This window comes from Tenrec ecaudatus, chromosome 13, assembly GCF_050624435.1.
Source record: "Tenrec ecaudatus isolate mTenEca1 chromosome 13, mTenEca1.hap1, whole genome shotgun sequence".
In the NCBI taxonomy this organism is placed as follows: Eukaryota; Metazoa; Chordata; class Mammalia; order Afrosoricida; family Tenrecidae; genus Tenrec; species Tenrec ecaudatus.
The window spans coordinates 56,847,819-56,871,907 of record NC_134542.1 but is presented as its reverse complement, the minus strand read 5'-3'; the positions used below and the strand labels follow the sequence as shown (position 1 = coordinate 56,871,907).

Genomic DNA, 24,089 nt, shown 5'->3' with positions numbered 1-24,089 from the left:
TATTTCCGCACTGTGAAGCTACTGACTTTGCTCGATTGAACTTTGGCGAGTACCAGCTTACTAAGTACCAGGCGTGAGTGCACGTGAGGGGCGCGGGGAAGAGAAGTAAATTACTAGGATTGATTGCGATGCACACAAGGGCTGTGATGGCCCAGGTACCGAGCACACTGGGGGAAGGGAGAAGAGGCCCACCGGCTCAGGGTGGGAAAACTTAAGATCACAAAAGTATCAACCTGCAGGCAATGGAAAGGTGTTCTGGGAAGCAGTACAACCAGAGCCAAAGTACACAGGTAAGGGTCAAGCAACTACAAAATTCCTCCTGAGCAACACACGGACTCTCCTAAGAGGTGAGGCTGGGAGGCTGCGACACAGGTTGAGACAAGAAGAGTAAGCGTCACCTGTATTCCATGCTGGGGAAGTCAGAATTGACTGGAGACAATGAAAAAGTCATTAAAGTACTCGCCAGGAGAAAGAGAAATAAGACACGCGGTTTAAAAAAAAAATACGTGTTTTAGAAAAATCCTTGGGGGGGGGGGGGCGGTATGTGAAAAACAAGGTCAGAGAAAGGGAGGCAAAGGGGGAACTTTTTGTCACCTGTCTCCTCTTTAGGTGCCCCAGTGGAGCAGTGGTTACTGACAGTTAGTGGGAGAAAGATGAGACTTTCTACTCCTGAAAGGGGGAACTGATTAACAAGGATCTACATATAACGGCCTCCCTGGGGGATGGACCACAGAAAAGTGGGTGAAGGGAGATGTCGAACATTGTGAGATATGCCAAAATAATAATAATTTATAAATTATCAAGGGTTCATGGGGCGGGGAGCGGGGACGGAGGGGGGAAATGAGGAGCTGGTACCAAGGGCTCAAATAGAAAGCAAATGTTTTGAGAATGGTGAGGGCAACAGATGTACAAATGTGCTTGACACAATGGATGGATGTATGCATTTTGACAAGAGTTGTACTAGCCCCCAATACAATGATTTTAAAAAGAGAGAGAGAGAGAATTAAGAGTCTTGAAAACTAAACAAGGCAGTTCTCTCCTGTCTTGCAGGTTCATTGAGAATCGGAGTTGACTCAATGCCGGTGAGTTTGTTTTTTAGACTTTGGTCTCTTCTTAAGAACGTAGACTTGAGGAAAATAGGGGCTGTATATCTTCAGCTGGTTGTTCAATAAATAATCAAAATATCAGATCATCAAGTCTTCCTGGGAAACTTTGAAGTGATAAAGAGGAAAGAGAAGTCCCTTGTGATGGTCAAGCATCATATGTGCAAGATTTTGTGACTAGGTATTGACTGTTTACTCTCCTCCCATTTGTTCTCATCAAACTGTGTCCACGTATGATTTCACAGCTTCCAGAATGTGTGAAACCATCGGGGTGTATGACCTTAGGTCTATATTTTCAAGATGCACAATTTTAAAAATTCACACACACACCCAAAAGGTCAGTTTCTTACTACCTAAGGTTGTCTGTCAAAAATGTGATTATTACCAGCTACTCTTTCTTCTTAAAATTGCAAAGCCCACAAGTGAAAATACAGTAGCACCCCAGTATTTGATTGCATCAGTGCTCGGCGTAATTGGATTTCTAAACCAAATGCGGAGACAATTTTGCATCTGAGCTCCAACGAAACATCGGAATCTGACCCGCCACACGTGATCTTTGTAAACAAAAGCAGCTCAGGTTTCGGTCATTCGGCGTAGTGGGCGTTGTTAGTACGCGTTGTTTCAACCTTTTGCAGCTGTGTTCCAAGGGGTCTGCTATAACTTTCTTAGTTTTTGTGGCCTTTTTTGTACTGTTTTTACATAAAAACCACGGTCCTAAGAAAGAGTTTTTGAAAAGAATCATAATAATAAGGAACTGGCTAACCGGTTTACTAATGAAAATTTAGTAAACCCTTTTAGAAAGCAGTTCAGGAAATGCCAACACCACACCACATTCGACAGGGTTTTTTTTTTTTAAGAGAAAGCCAGCCAGGTCCTCGTGGAAAAAGGCAAAGAAGGGGAAAACTCCTGAAAAGCAGCTCCCAGCTGATTGGATGGAAGGGGATTCCCCTTCCAAAGAGTAAGTCTCTCTCCATCCCTCCTCTCCACACCTGTGTCCACAGATCCAGATCCTCATCCATCTCCAGGTATGGACCATACTGAAGTTAAAAACTTTTTAAATGTTGTGTTTCTTATTTAAATTTTATTCTTTAACTCTGAACTTATTTACTTTGACATTTCTGTGTGATGTTCTGTATAAAAAGGCAAGGTTGGGGGGAAAATTTGGTGGTTGAGAACAGATGAATCATTTTCAGTTATTTCTTATGGGAAAAATTGATTCAGAACTCCACTGCATCGCATCTCCACGCTCCTAGAAAGGATTAGCGTCGAGGGCTGGGGTTCTACGTAGAAATATACCTACATATCCATAAACATCACAGCACATTCGACTTTTGAATAAAATGCATGATGGCTGCATAAAGATGCTGCTCGCTTTGAATATGCAATCACACATCGATTTCACTCAATGAACACCAGCAGATTGGCAAACAGATGTCAGCAAATCTAAGGACTGTGACTTTGTGGAGAGTTTGCCACGGTCCAACCAAGAATGCTAAACATCTCAAACTTGATTACTTTTTATTCCGATAAACAGTCTGAGGATGTGCCTGTATTATTAATTTACTAAACATTTCAGTATAGCATTGCATTTTTAAATAATCTTTTTGTACACACACAAAAATGGAAATAACCGCCAAACTATAGTTCAAAGGAGACCAATCTATATGAATACCGGGGAATATTTTTCAAAATGGAGATAAAGCACAGATTGAAAAAATAAAAGACTAATGTACTCAGAAAAACATAAAGTCCTCTTCAGAAGGGCTGGAGGTCCACACTCTCAGCACTCTCTCCCTTCACGATTACTAGGCTGCCATCTTGTCCCCAGAAGAACTTACGATACCTGGTTCTGCACACTGGCATATCGTTTTAGATGCCTGACAAATGCTGGTCGAGAAGTGTTCCGTACAACGATAAGGGCCATGCTTCCATTATTTAATCTGAAATAAAATGTTTATAGGCAAAAATTAAGAAGGTAATTGCTGGGGGAGAAGGTAATTAATAGACTGCATGAGTTTTAACTACATAATTCTTAGAAGAAGAAAAAGAAGTATTTCCTAGACATTTGAATCAGGACAGATAAATCATTACGCATTAAATGCACCTGAAACTCGTAAACCCTCTCTGGCTGTCTTATTTTACAAATGACACAGCCTTTTAAATCAGTTTTGTTATGCTACTGGCTTCCTGTTCAACAAGCTGTTACATTATGGGGCTTAAAGAAAACAAAAACAAATTATTCTACACCTTACACATACATGTGAAGTTTAAAACCTATTTTAAATATAAGCATTGGTTAATTAAAACAGTTAATATCTATAAGTAGTATAAAGGATAATTGAATACTTTCCAAATCTACAATGTGACTTAAATATTATTTATGGGAACAAGGTCTAAGTGACATTGGAAACGAAATAAATCAAAATGACCATTGAATGGATGAAATTGAGTGAGCAATGTTGCCACTGCATGTTTAATTACGTGGCGGAGCATTTCAATCTCGCGCCACTCTCTGTCCACTATGAGACTAGGGAGCTGGAGGTGAGCCTTTGCACCGAAAGAGCTACTTGCAAAAGCATCTGCATGAGAATGAAGTTTGCGAAAAGACAGCCAGTGATTTCTAGATGCATGTCAGTGAAAATATGAAGTTCCAAGAATAACAACAATGACATTACAAAAGAGCTCTTTAGATGTCGTGGAAGCTCAGGGTGGAAGTGCAAGAGCCGTTAGAGATGGGCTCGTCAATCATTCATTTGATGCCGAAGGGAACGCAAACCCCGAGTTTAAGTGATGCGTTCCAGAGGGCACAGAGCAAAGCAACAGGGATTGCTGGAGCCTGAGCTCATCATCCCCAGGGATGAGTGCTCCAGTTGTCCATCACGCCATACCTTCCCAATCTAAAATAAGTAGCATGAAAAGGTTCAGAGCCCTGCTACATGTGTTCCTTATTTCATAATGGGTTCGTTGTAATCCATCAGCCTGCAAAACTCGCATGTCTATCTTTCAATACTTACCAATAGAAGCACATCCAATGTGCCTAGCAACCTAAAGCTTTATATTTATTATTAACTCATTTAATTTTAAAATATTTAGAATCTACGACCAAATTTATTAGCTCCCAATAGCAATTTAGGACATCCTAGTGATTCCGCAATTAATGCATTCAGCGGGTTTAGGTTCAAACCCACCAGCCGCTCCAAAGGAAAAAGCAATGGCAGTCTGCTTCCTGGAAGACTTACCACCTTGAAAACCCAGTGGCGTTCAAGTTCGCAGAGAGGCTCTATGAGCAGGGTGTTTGGGGTATTAGTGATTTGCATTGAGATTTTTTTAAGTAAATTGTACTTTGTTGTGAAAAGGAGAGTTAGCAGTTGAACTTCTCTTGCAATTACCTCGAATCATTCAGAAGCTACATCTTTGAAAATCTCTGGTCAACCAGGGTGCACCTTTTGGAAAAATATGGCTGTTGGATTATAATCCATGGAAGAATTCCATAACCAGCTAGCGATCAAGGAGCCCTGGCAGTCAATAGCTAGCACTTCGCTTCTAACTGAAAGGCCAGAAGTTGGGACTCCCCCACTGTTCTGTGGGGGAAAGGTCTGGCAGTCTGTTTCCACCAGGGTTTACAGCTCTGGAACCCCTACGGGGCAGTTCTACTGTGTGTGGGGGGGCGCGGGGGTCGTTAGGACCTGGAACAGCCCGAGGGCAGTGAGTCTGAGGCAAGGGGTTTAATCGCCATTCTCCGGAGAGGGAAAAACTCATGAAAGCATCAATACTCATTAAGTTGGGAGAACCACAGTTGCATGTCAGCCCACACACAAACTGATGGAGTGTCCCTGAGAGAGGTGGGAATCGACTCTGCTGGAAGCAAGCGAAGGATCCCCACGCTGAAGGTCCTTGAGCAGCGCCAGAGCCCGCGAGGCAGCAGCGGTGGACAAGCATTGTCTTAAATGATATACAGCAGAACTCCTCCCATGGCATGGCCATGCTTTCGTGGGGTTTCTTCCCAACGGGTGGGACTTATAGGAGGGAAGCGCACAGCTATGGGAGACCTTTGAGGATGTGGTGAGGAAAGCAGGAGGCTCAAATTCTCTGTCGCCCAAGCTATAGGGAAAATGCCCAGAGTTTCAACACTAGAAGTCATTAGTAAAGACCTTGACATTTGAAGTTTTCATCTCAGCCTCTGTAATCTCTCATTTTCTTCTTTTAAACTTGGCTATTGTTTAGTGCCATATATCAATTGCCTAGAAACATATTTTAAAGCAAATCTCTTTGGCTAGCTGTTTCCCATCCTGGTTAATAATTTAACATAATCTTGCCTGGTGGCCTCATGGATACTTGTTGAGCTGCTAAGCACGGGTAAGCAGTGTGAATCTACCAGCCATTCTTAAATGGTGCTTTCTACCCTCATACGGGGTGAAAGCCTCAGAAAAGCACAGGGCAGCTTGACCCTGAGCGACAAGGACTATGAGCAGGCATCAACTCAATAGCTCTGGTTGATTTGTTTGTTTTTTGTATTTTACAATATTTTCTAGGTTCGACAAGATTAGAAAGAGGCCAATAATGGACAGGTATTTAAAAAGAATATCTCCACCTGGTCTAGAGAATAATATATAAAATATAATTCACTCCATTGCAAATACAGATAGATGGTTTGTAAGCATCACTGTTTACACTAAACAGAATTGAGATGTTTTATCTGACTAAAAGTATCAAAAATACACACATACATGGTTTTTAGTCTAAGGGCACATTTATGCTTGCACTGAAATTGGAAAACAGACATCTATAAGAAGGTCTAGAGTTTAATACAATGTTCTAACAAATGCCAATTAAGAAGACAAAAGTAAATATAACTAAGGCAAGCCTGCAAAATAGGCATGAAATACCAAAATGATGTCAATAAAATCAAAGGTGTTTGAATCTCAGTGGTGGCAGTGAATCAGACCTTTTTCCAGGTTAACGGTTGTTCTAAGCCTACACTGATGACAAATCTCTTAGAGTCTTGATGATTATAAAGCTAAGAGAACCCATCTCTTATGTGCGTCTAGTTCTCCAAGAGTTGCATAAGTATTGTAGGAAAAACCATTATGGTTTTATAAGAGAAGAAATAACAAATAAAAATGCTTACTAACCTGGTATCGGGTGCCAAGCCTCTTGGTGCCACTGAACACCGGCAAGGGATTGCCATGATGCTGACGTTCAAGAACTGACCCTGGGTCACTTGCCACTCATCACTATCATCTAAAGGTCACAGAAGTGACATGTTACTCTCTCTCACCAACGCAAGCATCAACAGCTGCTTCACTCTCCAGGAGATGATTTGAACTCACCAGATTTAAGAGATCCCTGGGCCTTCCTAAAAATAAGACACAAAACAAAGAAACAAAAACACATGAAAAGCATACACAAAACAGCTTCTATTAAATATGAAGGAATTAAAGGGATCATTGTTACATGTTGTAATGTGTTGACACATTTAAGAGTAACATTATATTTAAAAGGTCAATGTTTTCCCATTTCGTTCAAGACGAGAGCCCTTCCTTCAGTGAAAGGTTCTTCAGTTAGCACCTTCTGTTCTTCAGGTTCCAGCTTGCTACTTCCTCTGGGAAATCTTCCCACAAAATGATGTGGACAAATCTTCCTGGAAAGGCTTTCTCACAGGCCACGCTCTCCACATTCCACCATAAGTGCAATTGTGCGTGGCTTTGACTAATATCTGCATTCACACTAGCTAAATGTGAATTAGCGAGCCGACCATCACATGTAGTGTTCCACAATTTCTTTATCAGAGGCCCTAAGCACAAGTATGACAAATTGGGTCAACACGTTTTATGCTTTAAAAAAAAAAGAATACTTATAGATGTCTGTGTAATTCTGAATTTTTCACCTACCTTTCTTGTAAATCCTGAGAGGTTTTAAGTGGTAAAAATGCTATTTCACAGTCCTCTGGCCTAAAATAGAGTGAGGTATGTTATTTGTTGTCATGCACTCTGGGATACAGAATATTTTAAAAACAAGCAAACAAACAAAAACTTACTTTAACCTTGCCAGGGCCTTGATGACAGCAAAGTCTCTCCGCTGGTTAGGAGACATCCAGCGATGTTTCTCCGCCAGAGCCAACGTTCTCCCACCGAAGCCAAACATGGCGGAGAAGCCAAATCGAAGAAGCCTGCCGGTGCTGCTGAAGGTACAGACATCCACTGGCTGGATGTGCCCTTGAGTATCACCAGCCAGTCAGCCGAGGAGCGCAGAAGAACCATTCGTCAAAACAGGAAAGCACAGGAGAGCATATTTATTTACTTGTAGGTCTCTAGCTGCCGCGTACCATGATGAATATGCTCACTGCCACTGCGTTTCTCATTGCCTACAATTCCTGAAATTGCCATTTATAACTTTCTCAAGGTCTTAAGTGGGGAAATGAAAAGAAATCAATTTTGCTGCTTATTACTCTTTCATATAAAACACTGTTACAGGAGTACAGTTGAAATATTTTTACAAAGTGCATTTTGTTTCACAGGTTTGCTTTGCATTTATCTGAGCTTATATGCTGTCCATCAATTGGGATGGATAAATGATCTAATAGACTCATACAAGAGAGAAATTTTTCATGGTGGGCATTTTTCAACAGCATAATGCTAGTCCTGCAGCAAGGGTGTAGTCAAACAGCAGTAGCTGATTCATTTAAATTGTACACATGGACTTTCTTGATTTGCTCATAAAATTGTGGGGTTTTTTGATCATCCAAACAGGGAAGCTTTGCCTAAGCAACTTTTGTTTGAGGGTGAGACATTTCTCTGCTTTGAGCGACAGAGGGCCTGTTTTTCCTTAGACAAGTCTCACAGAAATAAAATGTCTTTTGTTATATAGCTAAAACCACACCTATAAAAGTGTCACGTCTTGGGAAGAAGCCTTACCCAGGATAATGTGCAAAGCTGCAGTTACCACGTGAGGAACTCCGTGGAGCGAGTGGGCCAGGACATTAGTAGAGCCTGTCAAACCGAGGGGAAAACATGGATAGTCAATACATTTGCCAGTGACTTGTTTTATGTACTTGTCACCATATAGTATTCTGATGAAAAAGGAAGTTTTCAGGAGGAGGTAGAGTCGGGGATTGTCATTTTCAGGATGAACCCAACAGTATTGGACTGTACAGGTAGTCAGTGCTAGACATCCAGTAAAGAAAACTGTAACCCTGGAAGCAGGAGAACCCATGGGGGAGCATGACTTAAATATGAGAAACCCCGAAGACCGCACAGCACAGAGCTGTGCGCGTGGGAAGTGTTAAGGAGCCACAGGAAAGTGGTTGCTACCATAATACAGTAAGCTGACAGTTAATTCAGAATTAAATTGCTTTAAAACCTATAGGCTAGGGAAATGTTCTAGTTGATCTCCAGGTGGCCCGGATGCTTGTCCAACTGCCAGCATTCGCACTGATAGAATCCAGGGGCCTGCAGCAGCGAAAGGCTCTACCTACGTGAGCTTCCCTGTCTAGCTCCTTCCTTGCCTCCACACCTAGTCCCGAAGCAGCTTCCTGGGATCTGAGGTTAACTCCTTCAACTTATACCATCGGCACCTTTAGTGTCTCTGCAGATAAAAACTATCGGCATTTTTCTTTAGTTACCACAAAGCATATCGTTTCTCCATTGGTCAAGGTTTCCTGGGCATTTGGCAGCTAAAGTTAGTAAGTAGGATGGCTATCCTCCAGGATAACTGTTAACTCGGGAGTTTTTATCATCACGTCTTGAAATTCATTTTTATTTAAAGGCTGCCCACGGTCCCCTGACTCCTTCAGGACAGCCATCAAAGGCATAAGATCCCCAACCCCACTCCATGCCTGCCAACTCTTGGGTGGCACAAGACGTTACTGTGCTTGCCTAACCCAAAGACTGGTGGTCTGAGTCCACCTAGAGGCCCTTTGGAAGACAGGCTTGGCAACCTACTTCCAAAACTCAGCCACTGAAATCCTATGGTGCGCGCACGGTCAGCGGAGCCAGCCCTGACTCGTCAACCACTGGTTGGTACCCAGTACTCTGTAAGTTGGCAGTGCTCTAGTGCAGGCATCTGCATCGTTCTCCGGCTGATTGAGCTCATAACACGTCTTAAAGCATTTACAACAACATTTATAAAAATAAAAATGGTAAAATGACCTATTCTCTCACTTCACGTCCATGTTGAAAATCTGCGTGCAGGTGTGCTTTTCCTCGTCATAATTCCCAAAGCCTGCCAGTGGAACGAGGACCGGGAGGTAGAGAGGGGGAACTGCAGTCTGGGAGAATGGATGGTATGAAGCAGTCTCCTTTGCACTTCTTACAGGATGAAATTGGAGCATGGGTCGGAAGTTTCCATTGATCACCTAATAGGTATGAATCATTGAGATATCCAGGGAACTACATGCAATGGGGTCTGCTTCCTTCATTCGTTCAGATATACACACAAGTAACGAGAGTGGTAGATCAGCCCCCGTGTACGCATAACCCAGCTTCTATAATGATCAGTTTCTGCCATCTGGTTTATCTCTTCATCAACCATTTTACTAAAATATTTTCAAATACTTCTTCTCATATCACTTTGCTTCTAAGTGTTTCAGTTTGTCTGTAGTAGGTAAGCACTGTTTTTAAAAATCAAAATACTATTACCATACCCTAGAACTGTAACAAGTATTTCTGAAGTAAGCATCTACTACCAAGCCTATATGGTTTTCTTACACTGTCTCAACAAGTCCTTTCTAGTTGGTTTGTTTTAATTAGAATTCACACAAGTTACCTATCACATTCGATTAACATTTATAGTCTTTTAAAAACCAGATTACAGTTCCCATTCCATTTCTTTTATTGAATAGTTTTATTGGTTATATTTCACATATCACACAAGTTAATCATTCGATTGTATTAAGATTTGTGCAATCACCCCCATGATTTCAACATTTTCTGCTTGTGCTCATTGTTTTTAGTTTCCCATCTCCTCCCCTCCTCCCCTGCCATGCCTCTAGGCTTCACCATTCCAGTTTCTGTCTATGGATCCACCGATCCTGGATTTCATACACAGAAAATCACACAAAACCCAGTCATTGAAAATACCGTGGCTGGGGTCAGGCACACTTTAGTCCTCAAAATAACCTTGCTTTTCAACAATTCACAGAGGTTTATGCCATTGATGTGTCCTTTGACTGCTGCTTCCTTGAGCATTGACTGTGGGTCCCAGCAAGACTAAAGTCCTTGACAATTTCAATCTTTTCTCCATCGATCATGATGCAACCTACTGGTTCAGTTGTGCAGATTTTGTTGTCTTTACATTGAATTGTAATTCATCCTGGGTCTTCACCAGCAAGTGCCCCAAGTCCTGCTGACTTCCAGGAAGCAAGGTGATGTCATCTTAGGAAGGCAGATTGTTAATAAGCTTCCTCCAATCCTGATGCAGAATTCTTCTACACAGAATCCCCCTTCTCTGAGTGAAGTTAGTCGATCACAAAGGATCAACTGTTGCATGAATCTACTACTATAAGGATAAATACCACAACATGTGAAGAGGCCTCCTGCTCTTCCAATCTGGTCTCCCAAGCAAAGAGAGAGAGAGCTTGCCTAGTGCCCATGAATCATGTCTGACTCCCTTTGTACATGTACATACATGAATCATGTATGATTCCATGTGTACAGTTACCTACATGAATCATATCCATCTTAGAACCACTTCAACAGAGGAGCCCTCACTTCAGCTGGGATCAGCTTTTCAAGACGAGGGAGAGGGAAAAGATCATCAGTCGTTACCAAAAGACATTGTGTTAAGGTCAGCCCAAATAGACAGATACTCCCACATGTGTGATAAGCAAATCTTACCGGAAATTCTAGATGTCCTGGGGAGAGTATATATGTCTATTTTTTATAGTATTAGGTATCCCCCTCTCTGCTAATTTCTCTCATCTTTTATCTCTGCTAACTTTTCCCTCCTTTGGTCTTTGCTAACTCCTCTCTCCTTCCATTTATTATAAGATTAAAGACGTCACAGGCCCCACCCCAGGGAAGTCCCAGGAATGAGGATAGTGCAGGACTTGGGAGTGCTCTAGTGTATTGTGCGCTGGGTTGCCATGAGTTACAACTGACTTGATGGTACCTCACAGCAAGGCTCAAAATGAAGAGCCATCACGAGGAAGGTGCAGGGGTTTGCATTCTGCTGTATTTCAGGTTGCTATGAGTCAAAATTAACTGAGGAGCACCTAACAACCACAAAAAGGGTCACATATCATCCTGAATCCTTTTACAATGGATTGTGCTATCACATCTGATCACACCATGGAGACATTGCATAGCTGTCAGATTACATCAGTATACAGCTGCCAATCCAATTTTGGCTCAGGCAAGTAGACATCAATTTTGGATGCACATAATTCTACCCATAATACCCTGACCTGGCCAATCAGCAGCAGTCCAATGTAGATCAAGAAGCCAAGGTACATGAGTCAATTTTGACTCATAATAGCAAACTTGTGTGTGCACAGTTTCCAATGACTGATGTTTAGTTAGTAACTAAGAGGGTCAACTTTTTCTCCACCTAAGCACACTCTCCAATGTCGGCAATGGCAGAATAACATAACTGGTTCAACTTGTATCACTTTGAACTGATATGTCCTTGCATTACTCATTAAAAGAGTAATACTCATTTAGATAGAGGCATTTCAGCCTCCATCAAATTAAACTCATTAAAATAACCATCATGATCTTTGAACAGCTCCCCAAGTATTAGAGAATTTTAGATCTCTAGTAGCAGAAATGCAAATAAAAGTAGAGCCCCCTTATTCGGTGGGTAAAACGCTCATGGTGAGATTCACTACAAATATCTATGGAAACGATGCTCTGATTCTTGTTATTCAAAGCATGGCCTACAGTCAACAGCCTACAGTCCCGACCTGGACCTGGTTAAAATGCTAAATTTCAATCCCCACTCCAGACCTACTGAACCTGATCTCCGCAATCTGTATTATCATATATTTTGAGCGACATTCCTCCAGAACATCACGACTCAAAGTCTGGTCCGTGGATCCACAGCAGAAAATTACCTGTGCGAGTTAAAAATACAAGTTCATGGATCCCACCACCATTCTACAGAATGTCTGGACAAGGAGGACAAGCTGTCTTAACAAGCTCTTCAGATGATACTGCTATGCCCTAACTTTTGGTAATATGTCCCCCAGAAACCTATTATTTGGTGGATTTTACCTAGCCATCAATTCCCCAGGCCTTTCAATTATCCTTTGACCCTTACAGCCTGCCCTTTGGCTGTGTAATTGGTCATTAATCTGGGACGGGAGGGAAACAAATCAACCTATTTTGTTTCCCAAACAGATTTATGGTAAAGGTTTGGGTAGAGGCCACATAATTAGAGTGAGATATTCAGGCTTATCAATAGATTACAGTACTGCGTGGAGCATATCTCTTCCATTACCATAGGTAATTAAGAAGGGACTATAAAAGTGTTCATCTAGAAGGCTATTAAAAAACAAGGCGAAGTTGTCATGTACAATAGAGAATGACACATATCATGTCTCAAGAACATAAAAATCATTTTTTAAAATATCAGGAGCATTTATTCTCTGTGAGTTTGAAATATGCCGAGTACAACCAAGTCGAACCCTTTTCAGAATGCTAGGGCGCCCTGCTTAGGGTCCCCTTGGTTCTTCAGATCGCCGCAGTGAGGAGAGGCAGGCAGGGGCACACGTCAGAAATCTCGTTTGCGTCAGTCTACGCTGATTAATCTGCACCTTAGACCTAAGACACAGTTTCTTTTATACTATCCAGAGAGAAATGAAAGTTCCCAGGACAAACATTTGGTGCCATTGGCTCGTTTGCTACTCAGAGAGGTCCCCGAGCAGAGGGGAGAACTGGCCCTGGGGCTGCTGAGACTCTTTAGGGGTACAGAAAGCCCGGGTTAAAGGACAGACCAGCGGGTAACCACTACATCACCGGGGCGCTCTAAAACGATAACATTGTGGTTGACAGTGACCTTTGAGTCGATTATGACCCATGTGGTCTCATGTGTGTCATTGTTGACCCGTGCAGCCTAAGGTTTTCAAGGTCGTGATCTTGCCCATGCAGACGGACAAACCTTTCTTAAGACCGAGTCACACTGAAGTATATTCAAACCACCAAGCTTTCGGAAAGTAGCCAAAAGCTTAGCTGTTGGGTCAGCTGAGAAACGGATCCCATTTTGTACCAGGGAACCCTACTCTAATCGAACAGACGGCCACGATGCCAACAGAAGTACGGTTCACATAAAACGCAACCATGTAGCTGGTGACAATGGCCCAGAGCTATCAAGGTTCTACCTCACGGTAAGCATTTAATGAGCCAGAAAAAGTTATTTTTCTTAACACAACCAACTCCTTTGTCCACCTCTCTCCCCCGATCTGCTAAAAGGTGTGTCGCATACACAGAGGAAGGGCAGCGGGAACAGCTCATGTACGGCATGACAGATAAAGGCGCCAGGCAGCTTCGATGGAAGCAAAAACGAAGGGGGGGAAATTGTCCTTGGAAGTGCGAGCACTTCTGCAGAACGATTAACTTAATTAACCAAATGGCATGAATATTCATAAGGCTGTTAATGTCTCCCACATCCAAACAGATAAATGTGATGTAATGACTTCCTAGTCAAGCATAGCTAAAATTCTCATGAAGACTGCACCTACACTTTGGTTCCTTCCCTGAAATATCATAGAAATTAACAGTCCCTCAGCAATATTTTATTGTCCTCAAATTAATTGGAAAACGAATTTATTTATGTGAATGCTATAGGAATATATGGTTCGCAAACATCAGTATGTGGAGTGAGCCTTGTTTTACAACAACTAGATTGCTTTTTTTATTTTTATGTCCTCTCAAGTTGCTTTTTCCACCATTCTCCCCCACCATCCCCCCTTAATGGGAATCTCCCAGTATAGTTCCTTAGCACCAGTTGTCATAGCAACAAACTCCATCACTAATGGCCAGCAGTTCAAATACAGCCTTCCCTATATCTGATCCATTTGAATCTGACCAAAACTCAGCATCCTAGTGGGATGGCTCAGTGGAGTCATTTACTAAACATGCCCTCTGGGTATCTCTCTCCAGGAGGCAAATGGCTTCAAAGGCAGGCGGTTTCCTTGTGTTCAGAAGCTGGGAAACTTCCTGCCTGGCTCTTCCCCTTATCTGCCAGAGCTCTGAGGAGCATAGAGACCTCTTAGTTCTAAGAACTTCCTGTATGTGATCCTTTCTTCTAACGGAAGTAACCAGTGCTTTGGGACAATTACCAGGGTTAGGGTACCAGGCTATGTACTGTAAACACAAAGCCTTAAAAGTGGTATTTGTACAAGTAGCCACAGTGTATGTAGAACGTTTTCAAAATCAGAAACATAAGCGCCAGTCTGCGGTCAGCCATCCATTCCTAGCGACTGTATACCCATGAGCGCACTCATCCTTTGTCTTGGGGTTCCTGAAGTTCATGGATAATCCGAGGAAGAGAAGTGGTAACCTTGTGGCAAATTTGCATGGGGAGAATATTGGGAAGATTCTACCCTCACAGTAAGTGCTTCTAAAATGGCACAAAAAGGTAAAAGTGCTGCCCCAAATTCCTCTCTCTCTCTCTCTCTCTCTCTCTCTCTCTCTCTCTCTCTCTCTCATTCAAGTTATTTTGCTCTCTTCTACTAGAGGTCATTATAGGTGTTTTACGGGTCTCTTACAATGATCCTCATGTCCTATTCTGGACTGTTTGCAAGGCTTCATACTGTAAATGCTCATCTGGATCTCTTTATCCTCTAAAAACACATTTTCTCTTTGTTCATTTAATAATAGTCAGTACATTCACTCCACACTGCATGGTGAAATCTGTTTTTGGATCATACCAAATGGATAGAATGTGTTGTTGTTTTTCAACCAGGGGAATTATTTTCTGTTTTCATAGGAAATATTTTTTCTGCTCTTCCTTCCTTTAGAGACAACAATGCATGCAGTGTTTTTAAAATGGGAAAGTGCCCATTTCTACAACGATTGCTTATTTAAATAATAATTTGGATGGATGATTTGTATAACGTAATAAACTTGAGAAAGAGCCATTCTTCATTTCTGACCACACTGTTGCTCTATTCTCCCTGCTCTCATCTCTAGTTTTTCCTGTTTGCTTCCCATGCCCATTGTGCAACAGTCAAATGGAACATTCTAGAACAAACTCCTGTCAAGTTGTTCCTTGCTAAAATCTCCCTTATCAAAAATGTGGTTAGGAAATACATTTCAGAACTCTAATTCTGGCATTCAGGGTGGTTTTGAGACTATTTCATTGAAAAGATGGCGCTCTGGTGACCCACAGCTTGGCCAGTTGGGCTGCTAACAGCCAGGGCAGCGGTGAGAAATCGCCAGCCACTCTCCAGGAGAAAGACCAGGCTCTCTGTTGCCTTAAGATGTACAGCCTTGGAAGCCCGAGGGGCAGTTCTACTCTCAGCTTGCTTTTGAGTCGGAATTGACTCGACAGCAGTACGACGAGCTTTTGGATCTCCTTAGGAATGGCCAGGTTTCAATTCTGCAAATATTTCTGGGTTTTCTTGGCATTGCTTCTATTATTTATTTATTTTAGGAGAGAAAAAAACAATACATTCTCAGTTTTTTCCAGACGTTATCCTATTTAGTTTAAGGACTAATTCAAGCATTACTTATTCTATAAAGTTTTATTTGAATTAGTTAACTTAAGAAACTGGATTGAACACTCACTGTGTGTTGTATTCTGTTCTAGGTTCTAGAAATACAGCAGCCAACGAAAAGATAAAATGCTTGCCCTTAGCAAACTTGCCTTCTGGCACTCTGATTCCCATTCTAGTCAGAATTAACACTCCGTGTAAAATAATAATGAGCCCTTTGTTGATTGCTTGGTCACATGTTAACTCCTTCATGCATACCATCTAATTTAATCCTAAAACAACCCTGTGATGAAATTAGTAAGTATTGCTCCTATTTGCAGATTGGAAAAACTGAGACTCAAAAGATTAAGTAACTTGTTCAAAGTCTGTTATTTGTTAGCAGAGAAGCCTTTGAGAATGTGAAATTGTCACTCCACGTTACCCTGTCTCGGTTAGGAAGGATAGGTGGTAGGGGAAACTTGGTCTATTCATCCCGTGGCCTCCGCCTCACCTGCTGGTATTATCCCGAGAGGAAGCTGTGCTCTGACAGGGCTCAAGAGACAGTCCGTTTCCATCCCCGCATTCTCCTGGGCTCGAAGGAGCAAAGCATGGGCTACTTCACTGGCAGACCCGTCTCCCCCAACACAGACGACCCTAGACGAAAAACAATGAAGCGAAAGGATGGGAAATGACAGATTAATTAGTAAGAACTCAGGAAGACTAGGCTTCCCAATATCTGCATTAATACTATATATTAATGATTATGCATGCTAGCACTGCATCCAGTCATCTTACCTCACAAATAGAATAGCACAATAACACATATCATTGAAATATATTTAAATGCATCCGTTACTCTCTTGGATGCCAGTTCAAAGCACTGAGTCTGACGAACCCGAGAGTGGGTTAAAAAGGTGAGCAGGTGAATCTGGCTAGTAGTAGCATTTACTCCCATTAAACCCCCCAAACATGGCATTCTCATCTTGATTATGTGAATATCCTATCATAAGCAATCTATCTGACTAACACAAACCAAAGTCGTGAAATCATGCTAACACTCAGGGAAAAGGCATCATTAAAATGTGTAAAATACGAAGCTTTGATTTAAGGTACTGCTAATTCTCCTTAGTAAATGAAGGTCATTATCATACACCTGACCTGGTCTTCCTCCCCTGGGAATTCTGCTATGGACACTCTAAGTGAGTGTTACCACATTTCACCCTGGTTGAGACTGCTAATGTTTCTTAAGGCTGCTTGGTAGGTAGACCGACCTGTCTAGAGAAAGAGAAAAATCCATGAAAGCAGTGCCTAAAATACTAGTAATTCATTTCATACCCGTTTGCATTTAAAAGATGCAAAATAATCCTGAATGTCAAAATGTTTACCCCAAAGAAGGGAGATGGTGTGCTACCAAAAGTAGTCGTCTTGGCAAAGCCTACAAAGACCCAACAGGAGTGGAGTGACAGGAGCATCACCAGTTGATGGACCGAGCTTGTCAATGTGACGGATTCCATTATGTGAGAGGCAGGTCTGCAGAACTAGCTCTCTCTCTCTCTGGTTCTCACAAGGAAAGGTTTTTTTTAAAAAAAGTTTTTATAATGAACTCATTTAGCCCCATTTCTAATTAATCACAGTTGGCTTTTTTTCAGCACTACTCTATGAGAGTAACTCACCTTTTCGATAAGTTCTAAAGGTTGTTTGCTCCCCCACCCTAGCCTGAGTAAGTCAACTCTTTCTTGCTATGGCCTCCAGCAGAATGAATCTGTCTAAAAATGGACACCTGGAAGTAAATGTCCTCCTTTTTCTGTGAGCAATGAGCAATCTGTATTTCTAAAGGGGATGTTTACAAGTTACACACCAACCAATGTTGTTGTTCTATTGTTGCCCTCGCGTCCGTTCTGACACATGGTGGCCCACGTATGTCAGAGTAGAAACTGTCCATGCACATTCCAAGGCTGCCCCCTTTCAAGAAGCAGCTCGCAGGGCTGCCTCCCAAGGACCTTCTGCAGGCAGGGCGAAGACAGTAAGTAGCTCTGAGCACCAGCCCATCCGCTAGGACCAGAGCACTCCACCACTTGAGCCACCTGGGCACATATGGCATGTTGGCTGCATTTGGTTTTTAAGTTAGGCTTTTTCTTTATTGATTATTATGTTTTTAAACATTAGCTCCACATGAGTAAATGTCTACAAATTACTAGGTTTCTGGGTGGACTTCTACACATAGAAAGAAAACACCCTCTTCATGTTCAGTATAAATAGTTGCCAATCTGCAATCCAAAGCTCTACAAGTTTAGCAGCGGATCTGGGAGTGATTGCCAGCTGCCGCGAGCACTGATACACTTTAGAAATATGTCACCATCCATTGCCACAGACTCATTTATGACTCACTTAAAGGACTCTCAAATCTTAGCAAGTAGCACTTCTTAAAACATTATTTAGTCATTCGTTTCATTTTACTGACTAATACGCATTGATTCGTTCTTTGATAAAAATTAAATTCTTGTCCTGGCCTCTATCTATCCATATTTCACCCAGTAAGCTTTCTTTTTCCCCAACTCTTAATTTTCTTTTTATTTAAATTTTTTCTTAACTTTCTTAATATTATTAAGCATTTCTGACAAACTGCTGGGATAAGGCTCCACTTGCTTGCATCCTTTCCCTCTCTGAACCGTGCTCGGGTTGTGGAGAAGAAGAAAACCTTTTGTGCTGGTTGAAAAGCTCAAAATACCCTTCTCATAGTTGTTGCTCCCCCACCCCCACCCCATCACCACAGGACACAAATAATTCCCATACTTGCTACCTTTTAAAACACTCAAATATCCACTGTTGGGGGGGAAAAAAAGGTCTTCTCTAATGTGTGTGTGTGTGTGTGTGTGTGTGTGTGTGTGTGTGTGTGTGTGTGTACTTCTTAGTCTATTACATCAATCTAGCACTTCAACAAACTGATTCACCAGTTTTAGAAAGTAGCAATTGAAACGTATGGCACATGCCTTGTTTCTGATATTTGTGCCCCAGTGAACAATCCCTAAGGAGCCTGGTCACCACCAGGGAATAAAAATCACTCAGCTAAACACCGGACAGTGTAACATATGACAAAAATAATAATCTATGAATTATGAAGTGTTCTTGGGAGAGGGAGGAGTGGGGAGGGAGGGGGGAAAATGAGGAGCCAATATTAAGGGCTCAAGCAGATGGCAAATGTTTTGAGAATGATGACGGCAACAAATGTACAAATGTGCTTGACACAATGGATGTATGCATGGATTGTGATAAGAATTGTTTGAGCTCCCAATAAAATGATTTTAATAAAACTGCTAATGGAAAAGTCAGCCGTTGGGCCTCACCAGCCACTCTGCGGGGGAAAGATGAGGCTGTAGCTCCCCAAAGATGCACCGCCTTGGGAGCCCATGGGGTGGCTTTACTCTGTCCTCTAAGGTTGCTATGGGTTAGAATGTGCTCCATTGCAGTGGGCTTGGTTTTCGTTGCTGAGTGATCGCTGCATGCCTTCGCCATATGTTACGACCAATGGTTTCACCGCTTACTATGAATAACTCGCCTTCTTTGTAGTCACTCAATTATAAGAGAACATTGAAATTTACCTCTTTTACCTTTTCTTTAAATAATTTATTTGTTTTTATAAAACATTTGCTCCTTGATCAATCACGGTAATTTAGCCTGTGGATAGCTACTAACACTCTCCACGAACTTGCTAATGGGGATCGTAGTAGAGTTGTACCATAGGATCCAAATTCTACCTTCCACCAATACTTTTCCATCCTCATTTGGTTAAAGCCAAGAATTAAGGATTCCAGATGCAAATGTATGCCCATTAGGTATGTGTAGGGTGATACACTGATTTCTCCCTATGTATAATTCCATTTCTCTTCTTGTTTGTTTCCCCCGTGCCAGCTTCTGACAGGCACATGGCCATGTCATATTTTCGTCATTGCTGTTCTATCGTATTATTATTACATGTATTTGAATAAAATAAAACCTAACTGCTAACATCACCAATATCTAAAATTCCAGGTTCCAATATATAGGCAAAAACTAACAAACTACTTAATTATATAAGCTCCATGGACTCGGAGATACTAAAACCTACCCGTCAAATCCTTGGAGCTCACATTCTTTAAGCAGGGATAGAGCATGTCCTTCATATTCCGTTACTATTTAAAAGAAAATGCAGAAAGCAAAAGTTTAAAACAATGGTCTACACTTTTTCACTTGGTCTGGCAATATAATATGATAAACATGTGGTAAGTCATAAAGCAACATTTATTCTTGAATATTTATATTTTGATCATGGAAAGAGAATTAAGTCTGAGCTGCCTGATGTGTTTTATAGCTTTATGTGAAAGAGGGTCATATATTTGTTCCCACTACATCAGTCATTTGGAGATATCCCCTACCTAGTGGTTAGGTCATTTATCTTGGCGCCTGTCTGTGGTTTTCTAAATAAGACACTTAAGCCATCAGAAGTCTAGGAGGGCAATATTTTCAAAATAAGCTACATTAGCTAGCATTGAATAGTCCATGTTAAATCACTTTGTTAAACTTAAATGAGTAAATTAGGTAAGGTTAGTGTGAGGCTGGTGTGCTAGGAAAGAATGTGTACCTGGAATGGCTAGACTAACAGGAGGGTGAGCTGTGTGTGAAAAGATGGCATGGAGCCAATACACATGACAGCAGACCAATGTCCAAGGAGCAGGGTGGCACCCTGGGCACCAGAGCCTGGGTCCTCAGAGGAAATAAATCTGTCACATTGTATCGCTGTCCCCACCACTGCCGATGCCCTATGCAGTCCTGTAAATGCCAGTGCAGACAGGATACACTGGCACACTGCAGATGGCACCGGGCATCATAACCACATTTTGCATTTTCTAGGGTGTCTCTGCCAGCAGAGACAGCCAGCTGTATCCACCCATCCAAGATTTCTGCTGACTGACATGACACTGCAGATGGACTTTTTGTGTAAGAATGTGCATCAGTATAAGCAAGCTTACATTAATCTTTCATGTCTGTTGTCCCTGGTGCCTGCATAGTTCAAGCTTTTCCTAAATGGTTTTTAAAATTGTTAAAAACTATTCGTCTGAATGTCTCAAGGAATCATTCTTTATCTAGCAGTCACATTGTAATTCTCCATAGCGGATTCGAAAGCTGCTAACACGCCCATGAATAAAACTTCTGTATGTTAAATTCTGATCAGAAGCTGTAATAAATTGAAATGTAAAGTATTAATATTAGTAAAATTGGATGTCTAAGTTAATATACACAGTTGTGGAATGATCGTTTACTGAAAGCTATAGCAAGTTGCAGCAACCCTAAAGTGAAAATAAGAAAGATCAAAGTTGCACACTTTACAAGTAATTAAGAACATTACTGAAAAATATTTACACTGAAATGTGGTCAGTGGGGCTTTGCTTGCATACCAAATTAAACTTGGGTGTAGCTTTTCAAATCCAATACAATGTTTAGTTAAAACTAGGTTATGGCCAAATGTCTTTGTATTTATGAAACAGTTAGAATAATAGTCTATTGTTTCCTTTTATATTTTAGATGGAATTTGAATATACAAGAGGGACTTATTATTATTTTTTAATTATAGGTGCCACTTTAATATCTTAAACAAAACATTTAATTCCATTTTCCACAAAATTTTTTAGCAAGCAAATTGTTCAAGAACAGTAATGTTTTTAGTAGCATAAAAGTTAAATGAATCTAATGGTCTCAAGTAGAAAAAAAACCATTGACTACTCACTTCTATAAAATGTACTTGCATAATTATCAATAAAAATAAAGGCCTTAGTTACAGGCAGTTTATAGATGACACAGAGACAAACAACACACCCCAGAAAGGAATGGATTATAAATATAAATTTATAAACACTAATATAACAAGTGATTATAAAAATTATGTAGAGCAAAGAAATAGCGGCTTGAATCATTTTTAGTTGTAATAAAATTACTCAGTGTGTATTTAGATAGAATAATAGACTCTTGATTCAAAAAAGTCTGGATCAGATAATCTCATACTCTTAAGAAGTATACCGAAAGCAATTGCAAACTAGGCAAATGCATTATCCAAAGCAGTGGCCTAGCCTCTTTTTTCATGTATTTTCTGAGTAAAATCATCCCTTGTCTCTTCTGTATTAGAAATTTGGAGTGATCACGTATTGGGAGTCTTTGCACACACATTACCCACTGCTGGACCCCTACCTCCCACCTGACCCCCGTTGATGGAATTCAATTGGAATCCATTTGAGTTAACATGAAGCATTCCTTGATTTGTGGAAAGAATTATGTAATGGGGTAAGACACTCCGATAGTATCATTTCCTTTTTTGTCCTCTAGCTACTTCAAACTCAGGACGGTCAAGACAGGATCCATCCTGTCCGCCTGCCAGGGATGAGGGTGACATAACTCCTAGTGGTCCCGTGGGTTACGGAATGGAATGACCTCACAGAGGGTTTTCCAGGTTGTTAATCTTCATGAAACCAAATTGCCAGTTTTTTTCTCCTAAAGAGATGCTGGGTGGATTCCAAATGCCATTTATTTTTTGATCAGCAGATGAGCACCTTAAGGGTTGTGCCAACAGGATTGCTATCTTTGAATATATGGCTTCTCGAATTTATGGTCTTATTTGTTTATTTCCTCATTCACTCCCTACTGCACCAAAGCCTTCCCTCTCCATCAGGAAACCTGGTGGTACGAGGGGTTAAGCAAAAGGCTGCTAATTCACCAGGTCAGAGGTTTAAATCAACCAGCTGCCCCGGGGAGAAAGATGAGGCTGTCTGCTCCGATGAAGATGAATAGTCTCAGAAGCAGTTCTGTTCGGTCCTGTAGGGTCGTTATGAGTCAGAATTGACTCCGTGGCAGTGAGCTTTAGTCTCCCCATCGAATTCATGGTCAAAGCCAATCATTTCTGTCTTTTAACTGTGCTGACGTATCCTTCCCAGTCAGCGCCCCAGATCTTCAGAAAACTGCCTCTTTGCCATTCTCCCTCTGTTCGCTACACACTTGGGCCAGAATGACTTTTCTCAAATAAAAATGAAATCATATCAATTCCTTCTATAACACCCATTAATGATTCTCCAATGCTCTCGGGGATCCAATTCAAACACCCTAACTCATATCTCAGTGTCAGAAGCAGGATCAGAGTTAGATATCCATAATTACTTAAAGATTACTAAGAATAGCCGTTGGCTCAGAGTTTTCTCCACCTCTAGCTAGATACGATACAATGAAATTTACTGTTTAATTTATTTGTTAAAATGCAGGTAATATTGGAAGGGGCTGCTACCATTTGTCTTGACTCATTTTTGACAAATCACCTAATTTCCTATGAGGCAGGCTCAAAAATGACCAAAGACATTTCTAAGAATGCAAATGCTTCTAGTAAAGTTATAAAAAAGCCGATGGGAAACAGTTCAAAGAGAGTTGGCAAGCGAATCCAAAGTTAGAGCATCCAAGCAGCTCATCCCCGGAAATGACTGCAAGGCGGCCTCAGCTCGAGACAGGAAGTGCTCTTCCTAGATGATGGCGCAGCAGAGGACAGCCCTGAAGAGGCAGCATGAGCAGAGTGGCCGGTGTGACTCACACTCACGGGGGAACATCACAACCCAGTGATGAGAGCAGAGCCACGAAGTCCTTGAAGAAAGCATTTGGCACCCCACCTGAACTGGTTGGGGGTTACTCACTGGGACACCCTGGATGTCTAAAGGCGTAGCTGGAGGGGTGGGAGGGAGCACTAGACCGCTCCATCCCTGACTGCAGGAAGAGCAATTGGACCTGTAGGGTGGATGCCTGTCAGAGTGCTGAGTAGTAGGTGTTGTTAGGTAAGCAGGAAGAGGATATGCCGTTTTGGAAGAAAGGGAGACTGGACTAGTGGTTGATAACATCCTTCTCGCTAATTAACAGAGGGATACTCATCTGCTCTGGCGGGATCCCTGTTAGCCTTTTGACTATCTGTATGTTGATTGATTGATTGATTGAGTTTTTCTTTTAGGTGCTTATCTGTACAAGATAGGCAGGAAAGGCAATCTTATGGAGACAGTGATTGGTAAAACGGTTCCTAAGGGCCATGGGAGGGTGGGGAGGGTGAGGGAGCCAACAATGACAGGTACAGGGAAACAGTACGTGTTTGAAAACTGATGTTGAGGAGGTGTAGCTTTTCTGGTTGAGTTTAATCAATTGATTATATCTGAGAGGAATTACTGAGCGGTGAACAATGGGTAAGCATAATAGTGGGGTAGGAGGGAAGAAAAAAAAAGAGGAAAATATATATGTGTGCATTTGTTTATATATGTATGCATCTATGTAAATGCACCAAGGAAGTAGATGGACTTTTGGCC

General features: G+C 41.6%; 1 protein-coding gene across 1 annotated transcript in view; it reads right to left on the bottom strand.

The window, feature by feature from the left end:
* The window catches only part of CERKL (CERK like autophagy regulator), a 135,295-nt gene that overhangs the window by 4,787 nt on the left and 106,419 nt on the right, over positions 1-24,089 (bottom strand). The window contains exons 4-11 of the mRNA XM_075529078.1: positions 19,841-19,904; positions 16,247-16,389; positions 8,018-8,092; positions 7,141-7,318; positions 6,995-7,054; positions 6,434-6,459; positions 6,236-6,344; positions 2,947-3,043 (exon numbers count right to left, since the gene is read on the bottom strand). Coding sequence (XP_075385193.1) covers positions 2,947-3,043; positions 6,236-6,344; positions 6,434-6,459; positions 6,995-7,054; positions 7,141-7,318; positions 8,018-8,092; positions 16,247-16,389; positions 19,841-19,904 — 752 coding nt within the window. The remainder of the gene's footprint in view (positions 1-2,946; positions 3,044-6,235; positions 6,345-6,433; positions 6,460-6,994; positions 7,055-7,140; positions 7,319-8,017; positions 8,093-16,246; positions 16,390-19,840; positions 19,905-24,089) is intronic.